Genomic DNA, 14,434 nt, shown 5'->3' on the forward strand with positions numbered 1-14,434 from the left:
TATCAGAGGAAAAAAGCACTGGGATGGGAGAATATTATATGTGTAAAGGGACACTTGACATAGATTGATAGGGAGGTTTACAGAGAGTCCACAACGCTAGAGAAAAGATCCTGGGTCTCACTATAACTGTGTTTGGGGCAGGCTAGAAGGAAAAAAGGTGGCTTCAGATCACACTGATTCCGCCTGATCTTGGTCTGTCCCGGTGCTGGTCCAGGTCTCCGGTGAAACAAAGGAATTCAGGGTTGCTAAAAATGACACTCAGTTGCCCACAACCCCAAGCAGTTGTTTCAGCAGCTGAAGATTGCTGGCGCACCCTGGCCATATCCCTATGCCAAGAGCCAGGAGCAGGGGTGAAATAGAGTTGCCCCTAGGCAAGGGGAATCCTGAGGGGTCTGGTTAAGCAGGTTTCCTGACACATCTGCATTACTAGAATAGAGAAGCTGGAGCACAGAAGAGGCCTAGATCTGTCTTCAAGGTAGGAGCAATCTGTTTAACAGGAGACTTAATTCTCAATATGGGTCAGAAAAACTGCTTGGAAAGGGGTGCTAGCCTCTTATGTACCCCTTAACGGCTCCTGAGATGTAGGCACGAAACCCTGCATGAGCGATGTCCTCACTGAAACCTTGATGGAAAAATCCAGGATTGAACTGTAAGGACATTTTATAATCTTAAAGAATCTCTCTAACACCAGTAGTAGAATTACTTTAGACCCAGACCTGTAAGATGACAGAGCTGTAGATGACCGGTATTTTAAGAGGGTTTCAATCATTAGCAATATCTTCATTTTAGCAGTTAGGATTCCTTTGACATTCCCTGAACAAATGCATCTGCAAACGTATCTGCAGATGTTTGAAACTCAACACTACAAACCCCCACAATTCTTTGAGAGCACAAACCAAAGTGTGCCATGGGACCTTCTTCCTATCACATCACAGATGCATAATTCTGTGTATTATAAAATACGCAATTCCCTTGTTTTTGTCCAAAGAAGAACTGTGGAAGAATTCTGACCTCAATACCTACAACAAACACAATTATGTGAATGTTAAGGGTGGACAACCTTGACTATTTCCCTATAATATGACTTCAGTTTATAGCACACTCCTCCTTATAAATCAACTTCTAAAATCCTTCCCACTTACAATTACAGGATTCTATGTAGAAAGAAACTTTTATCCAATTCCTATTGTCAAACTGGGTCCAAAGACATTTGGATTTGAGGATGTGACAAGGGCAAAGCAAGAACGAACTGAGGGCAAAAGACAAAGTTAGCCTGGGACAAACATTCACAGGATGGTTTTGCAACAGTACAAAAAAATTATCCCCTCTGAAATTATCTTTACCTGCTAATGTGAAGAGTAGACTTACCGCTGGGTTTTCTCATTGATGGTATTAACTCCCTGAAGATCTGAAAGGGGCGTTCTTGGGCTTTTCCGAGTAATACCTATGGAAGCATATCAATAAGAGTTTTTACACCCCTCTTTACAAGGAGAAAATTAGAGCAGCAACAGCTTTTTGTTGGCTGCAAATGAAAAAGGACAACATGTATTTATTCTGGCACATGCTGGGAATACAAAGTAAGGGGTTTATGAAGGAGCCATGGCTGCTGAAATATCAACTGACTACTAACGTCTGTCATGTTCTTTGACAAGGAGACAACTTACTAGCAATTCTGTTCACTCTAGTCTGCCTCTTCCCCCAGCACCCGTCAATACGACACGTGAACAATCTGTTAATGGTGTACTTTCCACTATTAGAAAGCAAGGTGGGAGGAAAACTGATGACTGATATAAAGGTACCTGTTCACCTGCTTCCTGTCAGTCAAAACACTTCAGAGCAGTAACATGAAAAATATAGAAATATAATAGTCAATCACTCCATCAAGAAGGGAATTGGTTGGGATAGAGAGAGAGAAATAGCTAGATTACTACAATTACCAGTAATTGTTTCTTGTTGTATGTCACTGCTTGTTCCCCTTCCTAACAAATGAATATACACGGACATAGTAAGCAGTAAGCTGTAGGGGGTAATCTTATTTTCTGCCAAAACGGAACCCTCTGATACTTATAGGTTCAATTTTCAAGGCCTGATAAACGTGTGAGGAGAGTATGTTGTAGCAGCTTTCTAGATTTTAATGGCAGATGGTTCAACTGTGTTTGCCCAAGAAGTAGAAATGTTTTGGGTGCAAATGAAATTAACAGAAATAAAGGAAAGATATAACTGCTTGCAGGCAACAAAACATAGTTTTTATCCATCCAGCAACTGATATTTAGAGAATTTATAACCTTTTCATCTGATCACGAAAACAGGTACGTAATTTCTTAGCTGTCTGAAATCTGTAGTGTGAACCAAGAAATTTTTTAGAATTCACCTAACATTCATCAAGTGTGTATTCCTTTGTCCTGAATTCTCCAAAATGAGGGGGAGGGGAAACTCTATGAAAAAAAGGAAGCCTAAATCGTCTTTTGTAATAAAACACAGAAGGAAATACAACACTACCTTCTCTTAAAAAAAAAGGAGTTAGTCTGGGGTCAGTGGAATGAAGTTTCATACTCCCTGCCTGGCTGAGATAACAATCATACTAAATGTGCCTTCTTAAAAGGTGAGCATGTGGAAGGAATACTTCTCCTATGAGAGAGAGGGGGAAACTTGTTAATACCTGTAGCAGCACACCACATTCAAGGCCAGTGAGGGAATCTGTATAGCTTTTACTTTGGGCTTTGCAAAAGAAACGACCTAAGTAACAAGCTCTGAGATCCTACCTCACAGATCCTGAGGGAGCCAGTACAGCTATTCTAAAAGAGTCCTGGGACCCTCTAGGGGCTCACTTGGAGGTTCTCAATAAAGCCAACCCTTAGACATTTTAGAATGTACTGACGTGTAACAATGTCCTCCTGTAGTCCTCTTGGAAAACATTTTAAAAAAAATCCAAATCTGATTGAGAGTCTTTGAAGTCGATAGATTCCAACACTACTCAAAACAGGTCACAACCACCCTGGTGCACCTCACTCTCAGACATGTTCAGCCTCTCAGTTTGATGCTGTCAGAATTGGCAAAAGGGACTTTGATGGAACAGATCCAGCCACTCTGGATGCATTCAAAACTGTCCTACAGTTAGGTCTACAGGTTGAGAACAACGATCACTTCAGAAACTCATTTTTGTATACTCCCATTAGAGTTTTCACAGAATCAAGCGAGTAAAAGGAAAGGGGAGAGGACACTGTCCCTAAATTCCTTTCTCATGCCCCACAAAACATATCCTCTCTAAGGAGAAGAGAAAGAAGAGGAAGGAGAGACTGGTCTCCAATCATGGTCAACAGCCTCCTGCTGAGCCTGAAAACATCTGCCCTCATTGTAACAGAACTTGTGGTTCAAGGATTGGCCTTATTAGCCACCTGAGGACCCATAACTCCCATGGAAGATGATGATACTTAGTAAGGAGTGATCACCCATCATCATCCTCTCTAACTCTTCTTGGATTGAATGTCTGGAAGGAAAAGCACGAGAAAGAGACCTTCTGGGACAAAAGAAGGTCTCCTATGATAAAATGAAGAGATCAGATAGGTTGGCGGGGGTGGCAGTTTGTATAAGTTTTGGTGGTGCCCAAAATGGGTCCAAGTCCTCCCCACACACACACCAGCCTTGTAAGCCTATAATTTTTTTAATGTAAAAATGGTCGGGAAGCAGTAAGTGTTTAACAGTTTCCCTATATTGCACAATGTGTGTGCGGGGGGGGGGGGGGGGAGGGGAAATGAGGGCTCCGGCTGGGGATGAAGGGTTTGGGAGGGGCTCGGTTAGGTCAGAGGGTTGGGGTGCATGGGTGAGGGCTGTGGCGTGGGGTCATGGATGAGGGGTTCCCCGTGCAGGTGGGGGCTCAGGGCTGGGGTAGAGGGTTGGGATGCGAGGGCGGGGGGGTGAGGGCTCTGGGGCACATCAGGGCTGTGGATAAGGAGTTTGGGTTAGGGCCAGCAAGGGAGCACAGCACGGAGCAGCAGGGCAGCCAGCAGCTGCCCAGGGTGCAGGCAGGGACGCTCTGGGGGAGACACGCGGGGGATGGCTGGAGGGGCTGGGGGATGCTCTGGGGGAGGCACGCAGGGCTGGGGGAGAGACCCAGCCTCAAACATTGGTGGAACCGGGGCCCCAGGCTCTGAATTTGCTGGAGCACGGGGGCACCACGGGCCCTTATAACTCATTGCCCCTGTAGGGTGGTGCTGGTCGAAAGAAGAACTTCCACTTACAAACTGATGTACAGCCAAAGTGGTCAGATCTGGGATGTTTGGGGACATTTTCAGGTCTCAGAAAGCTGCATATTGGCTTTCGTCAGATCTTCTCGACAGAGTTTAATTCCTGTGAAGAAGAGAGCGGCCAACTTGATTTTTATATGTGGTTTGGTATTCCATCACCAAAGACACTGATGCTGTCAATGCCATTTATTGCACTGCAAATCAGGAACTATCACACAATGTCTCTCAAAGATAGGAAGTGAACTGAGTGGAGACTAAAAATGTGCAGATAAGTTAGATACTGACTTAGGTCAGTGGCTACCTATTTGGGAATCTTCTCAGATCTCTGTTCTATGCCTGGACACAAAACCAGAATGGGTAGCCAGTTCATAAGCCTCTTAGATAGCTAAATCAGCCCTCTTGTTAGTGCAGCTTATGTGTAACACAGGGAAACACAATAGCGTTCATAAGGAGAGCAAAGAGAGAACATGGATGGAAGTGTTAACTATGATGACTCACCTGAAGAGAAACAAGGTGGGTGAGGTAATAACCTTTATTGGATGAACTTCTGTGGGATAGTCAATCTCCAAAGCAGGGGGAAAATTGCAGTGAACTGGTTGATTAATGCAGAACGGATTCTCACACCGAGAACTCAGAGTCCAATAAATCATCTTGGGAGCTAAGTTGAGATGCCTCAAGTAACATGGCTGGTGCTGACAGCTGAAGGCTTTTGCAAGCCAAAACCTGCCTTTGTCTGGATAGTACCAGTGCAGGGGCTCTGATAAATCTCCGTAGCAATGGAGATTCAGGTTCATCCAAAATGATGAGAGCCTCAGAAGACAAAAATCTGGAAGGAGCCAGAGGGCTCTAGTAGTCTATAGTTGAAGCTTGGGTTGGTACTGGAGCTGGAACTGTGGACTGGTGAGATGGAAACTACTGTAGTATGGTGGATGCAGGGTCCTGTCTTACTTCAGAGCTAGGGTAAGAAACCTCTATTGAGGGATGTATGCTGTGAGGGATCAGGTGGTGCTGCTGTAATAGGTGTTCTGGAAAAGGGTTTATCAATACATGGCTCCTTATACGGTACCGATGCCTCAGTACCAGACTCAGTCGGAGCCTCCACAGTACCCTTTAAGGAATGTGAGGTCTCCCGAGAGTGGGTCTTATGGGGTGACCTACCCCTTTTCATCGTTTCTCTGGTAGGGGTGGAATGCCTTCTTCTCTTTAACATCTTTGTCTCCATGGGTGCAGATAGTGTTGGACGGGTGACTGAAGCAGCCTTTGATGTTGAGGCCGATGTATCGGTGGAGGGACGGGATGGGAAGTGGACCCTTCCACAGCTAGAGCACATTCCATTAACAGGAGTTTTAGTCTAATGTCCCTATCTTCTCTGGACCTACCTTTAAACTCCAGATAGATCTTACACTTTGAGGGGATGTGGGAGACTCCCAAACACCACAGGCAACTTGAATGTCTGTCACTGTGGGGAAAAGGTCAAGGAGTAGGGGGGGAAGCCCCACTCCAGGAGCACAAAAATCATGCTAAACGAAATATAGTGAAAATAAAATAAAGGTAAAGTACATAATTGAGAAACTAAAAACTTTCATGAGGCGAAAGAAAGGTGGGAAGCTGAATACAGCTAACTGAAGAAGACTCCATCCCAAGCCACAGGCGGCTGAAAAGGAACTAAGTGGCGGTAGACTCATGCCTCCCTATATCCACTGATTTGGAGCATGAGGTGTTACTTCATGCAGGTGTGAGCCTGCAAGCACCACTTTGCAATCTGTGATCATTAGCGAATGGGCACACACACATCCCAGGTGGAGCACCCATAGGGGCATATATTCAGGGGAAAAGATATTACCTCACCCACCTTGTCACTCTCGTACCCTGGGCCACATGGCTACAACAACACTGCAACCACCTGAAAAGACCCTGTTTCACTGCAGCTCTGGGAACAGTCAAATGCCAGCCCACTTTTTCCCCATTCCTTTTGGTCAAACCCAAGATGACAGAATGGAGAAAACATTTCTTATTTAGTGCATTCCCAAAAGCATTACCCTCAGTATGGCATTTAGATTCAGAGAGGTGAGGTGACAGGAGATTGGAGAATTCAGCTACTATGAGTGACAGGAAGTTACCCTCTGGTTCAGGGTCCCCCTTTTCAGAACTGAGGTCGATCTACAGCTACACAGCCTCCTTCCAGGAGGGGATTCCCCAGAGATAGAACTGGCTGTCCACTTCCTGTCTGAGATTGCAGGGCCTGGGCCCAGAGGTTGCTTTTTGGTAAATCCACTTGCAGTGGGGCTCCAAAGTGTTAAAGAACATGGACTGGAAGACAGAATGAACAGTTCCAGTTGTGCCAGGAAAAGCAAACTCTGCAGACTTCTCCCCATAAAGAAACATGAGAAAGAGAGTGGTTTCCAGGGCAAGGAAGGTCCAGCTCCATTCCCTCAGAGCAGGAATCAGAGATGTAGTGTTCCAGCAGGCCTTAGATTCACAAATTCCTGCCTACAGGACCCCATCTTGCTCCAGCCAGACAAAGTGCAAGGGTCTAAATTGCAACTATTATCAGTAGTGATATGTGGAATAAGCCTCTTCAGCAGAAGGCAAAGAAAACATATCACACTGTAGCTTGTCTTGCTGTGAAATGGACAGGGGGTGGAAAGCAATGATAGATCAGCATTGGAGAACTGTAACTTTGCAGAGATGTACAGCAACAGCAACTTCCTCCTGAGAAATGGAGCTCTGGTTCTGGCTTCCAGAGCAAACCCAAGATCTGAGATGTGAGAGGCAGGCAAAGGGGAGGAAATTCTCCCAGAGGCCTTCAAACACACCTACCAACATCTGGGACACAGAGCCTTCCTCGACTTTTTTCTTCTCTCTTGAGGTTCTTAGTTTCTTCTCACTTCTGCAGAGAAGGGCTGGAAGAGACAGAGCTGGAAGACAACTCAGACATCTGTGCCATGCTTCCAGTAAGAAATGATAGGAGACATTAGAAATGGGTGGACTGGTGCTTTTATAATAGAACATGATACACTGGTCTTTTTCTCTCCCAGATTCCTGCTGCGTGACTGAATCCCATTGTCCAACAAGGTGTTCACATGTAGGATACTGGAAAAAGTGATGCAACACAAACAACCTTTTAAATCAATTATGAGTGCACCTCACCCTTTTCTTGTAGGTATCTTTACTGTATGTTGGCCATTGATTGCAACATGTTCTTAAATCTCCAAAGATGTTTATAGATTTACTATCAGAGGGCTAGCCATGTTAGTCTAGATCTGTAAAAGCAGCCAAGAGTCCTGTGGCACCTTATAGACTAACAGACGTTTTGGAGCATGAGCTTTTGTGGGTGAATACCCACTTCGTCGGATGCAGATTTACTATGATTTTACACTGTCCAAAACTGACAAGGAACTACCAATAAAATAACTGCCCAGTAGATGAAAATTTGCCTAAGGACAGTGTCAACCCTGCAGGACAGCAGGCTGTGTATGTCACCATGTTTACAGTACTGAAGGCCCATAGATCAATTTTAAATTATTTATTTACTTAATTAATTAAGCAGATAATATCTTGATGTCCACTGACTGGGTTCTCACTTGATGTATGGTATAAATGTCTTGATTTTTCCCCATAAACATATGGAGAAAATCTATTATATTCCATTTTGGCTGGAATCGTTCATAACCAGTGGGTCTCTTTTGAATAGTGACCTTTCATTGGAATACTGATTTTGGTTTATTTAGTGACTTGTTTATCCTATAACTGCAGCATGAACTTAAAATGAGAATGATAAGATTATAATTACCAGAAATGTAATATCCACAGGAGTGGAATATTTTATGAGATGCTGAAATTATGAAGATAAGATTGTACCAAAATACTGCGGTAGCTTGGTTTTACATAAATCAGGAAAAGAACATTTTTATTTGAGGATCAACTTAAAACTACATTGGAGCTTATATAATAGGTGTCTAGTAAGTGTCATGTACTCCAAGCAGTCTACTAATCCAAAGATTTGTCACTTGCAGCTGTAAAAATAAATTACATATGAGATGAGTGCAAGCTGAGTTAAGAAATACATATTACCAGATGAAGAGCAAATGCTTAAAGAGCTCAACATCCCCCCAAAATACTAGGTAAAGCTATAGTCTTAGTGTAGTGCTGTTTCTACTGAGCGGGGAACAGAGAGGATTTTGGGAACAAAGGATAGTTATTTTTAATTTAACCCATTGATTTGCTTGTGCTCCCCTCCCCCCTGCCACCAAATACTCTGACCAAGGAAAATTTATTCATGAATTGTATAAACAATTACTCTCCAAACAAAGGATCTGGAACTTTGGTGCTTCTCCATCCACAGGGCAGATGCAGATTGAACAGCTAACCTAAACTCTCATAAATACGACTCTATTCTCTAAAACTCCCTTCCCTCTAAGGACTCATTTCCCCTACTTCAACACTAGTCCTTTCAAGGGCTGGACTGATTTGTCTAATTTGTCTTTTCTATGTCTAATATCTATATTTTTATGCTTTTGGGAAGAATTGTGGACAATATACTTTCTACCCACTATATAGGAACATTAACCAACAGAGCTCCTGCCTTTGACTCAGAGACAGCTAAGCACAGTGCACATCACACTGTGCAATAATTTTTGTTTCATAATTCCCTTCAAAACATAACATGAAGCCCTATTATTCTTTGTGATTAACTTGTTAAGACACTGAAGGGTCCCTGCTTTTCTGTTATGAAATCAACAGAAATGTACTAGGTATAATCTAAGTAAGTAACCAATGAAAAGGTGACCATTAGTAACTTGGCCAAATAGCTAGAACAGTAAGTGATATTACCACCCTAGGGGAATTTGGATTCACTAACTAATCCACTGGTTAAATAACTTTTTTAATTTACACTTGTGATTGGAACTGATGCTTACAATTCAAAAGAAAGACATTTCTACCAAACAATCCATTTTTCAGAAATCAAGATGATGTAACTTTATTCAACTTCCAGGAAAAGCCAAGTCCAAGTAGTACCACTGGTGAGCATACAGAGTCTTCTAAAACTTGGGAATACATGCCTCAAGGCTAGCAACTGAATGGATCCAGCAAAATCTAACTCCCAAGCATCAAATAATTAAATGGGTTTGGACTCTCCTATTTTAAAGAAAAAGTTCTAGGAACTGACCAATAGCAGCACGCATTTGGATATGCAAGAGACCCAAATACAGAAGCAGCTAATCTGCATGAACTACTTGTTTGCCAGATCATCTGCTCTTGGCCAAGTCACAAAACATCAGCAACTGTAACAGAGATCACATGTTCCACCTTCTCAACCAAAGATGGATTTCTTACAGGGAAAAGGATTACAAGGCTTCGCCAGTGGCAAGAATGAATTTAAGTTTAACACTTTTGGGCTTGACCATAATAAACTTGCATCATATTATTTTTACACTGAATTATAGGTCATAGTAAAAAAATATTCTGTGCTGTATGGGTTTCCACCCCCTGTTTTTTAACAAACCATAAACAACCTGCTCATATAGCTAAACTAACTTGCAAATCTTAAACTGGATTCCAATTGCTTTACTTACACTAGAAATAAACTATTGAGAGCTATGTAATTATCTGTAAGTGTTACTTAGAAGTATATTGACCACGAAATTCTAGAGGCTATGTCTACATTAGACTTTTCTTAAGATTTCCCATTGGTGGTGGAAGATAAAGGAAAATAGTCTAGTGTAGACAAGGCCTATGTTAAGAATGAAAACCCTTCCTTAACTTTCCCAGTGCTAAAAATTGCAAGGAGCACATGGAAGAAGTCTGTTCAGAAAGATGTGCTTGACTTTAGAAGTCTCTTAAGTGCTAACACAAAAGTACTGTACTTACCATGCATATTTCTACAATGTGGAAACAAGCCTTTTGACGTTCTGTTTAGGCACATCTTACAGGCATTTTAAAGTCTATGCTTTAGATGGAAAGTGTGCCTTTATTAAGACTTGTTTACAGTAATGCTCCATCTCTGTAAACTTTATTTATACAAAATGAAGAAGGAATACAATGGCATAAGACTTAAGCCTTCTGTAAACACAGACACCAAAAATATTTAATTTTTTAAATTCACCTTTAAAGCTTGACACCTCTCCACAGGCAACAAGGCAAATCTTGACATTAGACTATTGCATGTTCCATTTTTGAAGCGCTTGCAACTGTATGCGCATCTGAACTTTAAAGTGAAATGATATACAGAGCAGTTTAAAGAGTGAACTAGTATTGTGGCATCTTGCGGCAGGCCCTTTACATTGTTATAACACTGAATCTCCATGCGCTATTCTTTGTGGCAGGTGATGTTATGTTCCATGCTGCTGGACTCCCTTCTCCTCCTACAATAGGAGTCCAGCCATAGTAATTAGTAATACAGGCAGAAAGGCCTGTTTGTTCATGCAGGACTAGTTTATTATGTAACAAACAGAGGAGTAAGGACAAGGAAATGGAGACCAAGTGCATCTCTGCCCACCCGTTCTGTAAAGGGGTCTTCTAGCATAACAATTCCTCACATTTAAATGAAAGCCTTTGAAATGACATAGGCACTTTCTCCAAACACAGTTATTTTTAAAGTATGACAAATAAAGCTGTAATAAAAAAAGAAAGGGACTGAATCCTGAAGAAAGCTTGAAGTAAAATCCTAGCTATATTAACTCACACTAGAAATATTCCTACTGGTTCTAAACTTGCTTTAGGTGTGATAGTAGTAACACTAAAAATTAATGGCATGAAAAGTGTTACTAACTTCAGAATACTGTCTTATTTAGAAGAGCAACCTATGAAACCATTAGTAAAATGGTTCCATGTATAATTAAACAAACATGGATATATACTGGATATTTTTTTTAAACAACTCATTAACAAGAACAGGCGATCCAGTGAGTCTATTCCATCCAGATCTCTGTAGAACAAAACCCTAGCTAAGAATTTCTAGTAGGAAAGGGCTAAAATCCTTTCCGTAAGGTTTCCTGCAATTGATTATGATGCTCTCATTGGGCTGCACTGGAAGTTTCTTTGCATGTTTCTTTTCCCCCTTGATACCCAGAATGCTCCTGGTTTCCATTTCCTGATGTGTGAGTGTCATGTCAGAGAGGATGGTGGGATATGGAGCCTTACTGTACTTCTCCTCCTTGCATCTCTGCAGGATCTCTAAGCTCCTCTGATGGACTGGGTGATGTAGAAAGCTAAAACTATCCACACTTTTCAAAACCGCACATGGCACTGCATCATCATGCCCTTGGGAAGCAAAATAAAAACAAAAAATGGAGAGAAGAGAAAGATTATATAAGCAGAAATCAGGAAAGAGTAAAGAACAATGCTGCCAACTGCTCATGTAATACAAGAATTGTTCAAAAGTTGCACTTTCTTTCTGTTTATGGACCATAACTAGGCTATTTGCAGCAGTTATGAAAATGCATAGCACTGACACAGGTTAACTTCAGTTCCCTCACGATAAAGTATCATGACACATCACACACAGTCAGGGACATAATTATCTCAGTCCAGAGTCCAAGGACACTGCAAATGTACTGACCCACATCTCTGCAGGCATCCACTCACAGTTACACATTTCCTTGCACTCTGACTTGGGGTGGGGTGGGGGAGGTCTGATTTGCATGGTGACTATAGGGTTATTTCTAGTGAACTGAATAGTATATAAATTCCAGCACTTTGATTGGCCAGAGCACAATCATCTGGATAATCACTGCAAGGTGACCTTTAAAAAGTAGTGATTATGCAAATCTCTACTTTTATTAGCTACAGTACGATAAATCCTTCTGCTTCAGTTCAGCCGAGGTTAGCTACTGATTTCAGAACTCCTCACCCATATACTCACAAGCACAGCCACCTCAAATTCTGACCTGCTCCACACACTGTTACCCCTATTTTATCCAGATATTTGCAATTTAAATTGAAACAGGAGTTACTTTACATAGGGAAGAGGAGAGGGGGTACACTTAGCCTTCCTTAGGGCTGAAAATGGAGAGATTTCAGACATACTGAGTTTAGCTGACAGAATCTGGGAGTTGGTGTCAGAAGTTACGGTGGACATCTATGTGTGGGCATACAGGATAATTCTCTGATAATTTCATAATAAATGTAACCTGGAAAAAAGTTATACAGGTATTACGTTGTAAACAGGATGCTCCTTCCAGTTACCATCTAAAAGGGAATTACTGTGGGACATGTCATGCTTCATTTGAGGAGTAATGAGGCACTGAAGTTTACCTTATGTCAGCATGATATATTAAGCCTAGCATTCAAGGCTGATGCTTTACACTATCAGCAAAGAGTGATCTGAACACTTTAGAGGAACACTGTCAATTATTGTTTTTCTAATGTTAGTAACATCATTTTTGTACTGCCCATTTGGAAGCCTGAAGACCAATTTTTTTTTACCACCATTTTTGCCTTTTTCTATTCAGCAAACATTCATTTTCTTCTTTTTTGGTTTATAACATTGCTAATTCAACAAAAGTCAGCATGGCTTTCTTTTGCTTGCTTCACTGCTTGTAAACCAGCATCATCATTTATGTCAGCAGCAATGGGCACAGCACTGGGAATAGTGCTTGTTAGTTGAATGCTATTGCAGAGCCATCAGAGGGAGCATGAGAGCATAAAGTCAGACACATAAATCCTTTATCAGAGTTAGGATCTATGTTCACATCCAACTTGCTCAAAAACAGAGAAAACCAAAGAGGAAGCTGTGGATGACTGGCTTCCATCACTGGATTTGTGTAAGTCATCTCAAAACAGAGACTTTTCTTTTTAAATTTGTCAGCAACGAGGCGTTCAATTTATTCCACATAAAACATAATAATGATCTAGAGCAGTAGTTCTCAACCTATTTACCATTGTGGGCAGCATCCAATACTCCTTCTGTGTCACATGGGCCACAGCTGTGTGCTGATTGGGCCACGGGTTGAGAACCACTAATCTAGAGGATATTTGCCATCAGATTACAAAAAAATCAGACAAATTTGCTTCCTAAAAACTTGACAATGTGCCTTTAATCAAGTTCATTTTGATTCAAGAAAATCAAACCCAAATGTGAGCTTCTCTTTTAGAATTTAACTTCAGTTTCTTGTTATCTCACAGAAAAAGCTCAATTATAAAACAAGCAATTCAAAGAGCTACCCCCCTCAACTATCGATATTTTACCCAGTCTGATCTAAGTTTTCAAATTAAAAAGAGTTGGCAGCACTGTAAGAAACACCTATTGGGCCAGAAGAGAAACATATCCAACAAAATTCAGACAGTTACATTGCTCTGCTTCTACATATCTCACAGTTATAAACACAACATCACTAAAAGCTACACTACAAGAATATAAGAAGTGCAGTAAGAAAAGCTCCTAAAGGTAGCAGTGAAGAGTATATTCATTTATCCAACACTAGTCTATTGAAAGCAGAGCACAGAAATGTTCACACTGCTTCAGGACACCACTGGCACAAAGAAAGGAAAATACAGAATGAAGGAAAGAAAAAAAACAAACTGGGTTTTGGAAAGCCTACTGCACATAGGATTGAGATTTTTGTATGGCTAGCATAACTCAAATAGGCCTTCAGAAAGGGAAAAGGAAAGCATATAGACTTTTGGCCTAAAAACACTGAAAAAAAAATAAGCTCCAAAGAAAATATGCAGCTTTTTCAGACATCCTTTAAAACTGCTTTGCAACTGTACCTTCTGATCGATCACAGCAGGGTCAGAGAGGGCTATCAGGGAGTTTATAAGGCCTTGTCCACACCAAAGAGAAAAGTCAATCTAAGCTACGCAATTTGAGTTACGTGAATAGCATAACTTAAATCGACGTAGCTTAGATCTACTTACTGCAGGGTCCACACTACGTGACGTTGACGGGAGACGCTTCTTCTGCTGACTCCCTTTACTCTTCTCCATCAGGTGGAGTACAGGAATCAGCGAGAGAGCGATCAGTGGTCGATTTAGCAGACTCACTAAATCGACTGCTGATGCATCGATCGCCACAGCGTCGATCCTCCGGTAAGTGTAGACAAGCCCTAAGACACCTAGCCTTTCTTAACAATGTTTAAAACTGAGCAGTATGTGCGCTAGTGTGGGGGTGCTATTAGGTATTAATGTATGTGTGTGGGGTGGGGCAGGGGCATAAGCAAATCTTTATTGTACCATGAGTTCCAACTCCA

The 14,434-nt window shown here is 41.7% G+C and overlaps 1 protein-coding gene across 1 annotated transcript in view; it reads right to left on the reverse strand.

The window, feature by feature from the left end:
* The window catches only part of MYO9A (myosin IXA), a 467,296-nt gene that overhangs the window by 80,411 nt on the left and 372,451 nt on the right, over nt 1-14,434 (reverse strand). The window contains exons 15-16 of the mRNA XM_039491520.1: nt 11,388-11,507; nt 1,369-1,444 (exon numbers count right to left, since the gene is read on the reverse strand). Of these exons, the coding sequence (XP_039347454.1) occupies nt 1,369-1,444; nt 11,388-11,507 (196 nt within the window). The remainder of the gene's footprint in view (nt 1-1,368; nt 1,445-11,387; nt 11,508-14,434) is intronic.

Source organism: Mauremys reevesii, linkage group 10 (assembly GCF_016161935.1).
Source record: "Mauremys reevesii isolate NIE-2019 linkage group 10, ASM1616193v1, whole genome shotgun sequence".
In the NCBI taxonomy this organism is placed as follows: domain Eukaryota; kingdom Metazoa; phylum Chordata; order Testudines; family Geoemydidae; genus Mauremys; species Mauremys reevesii.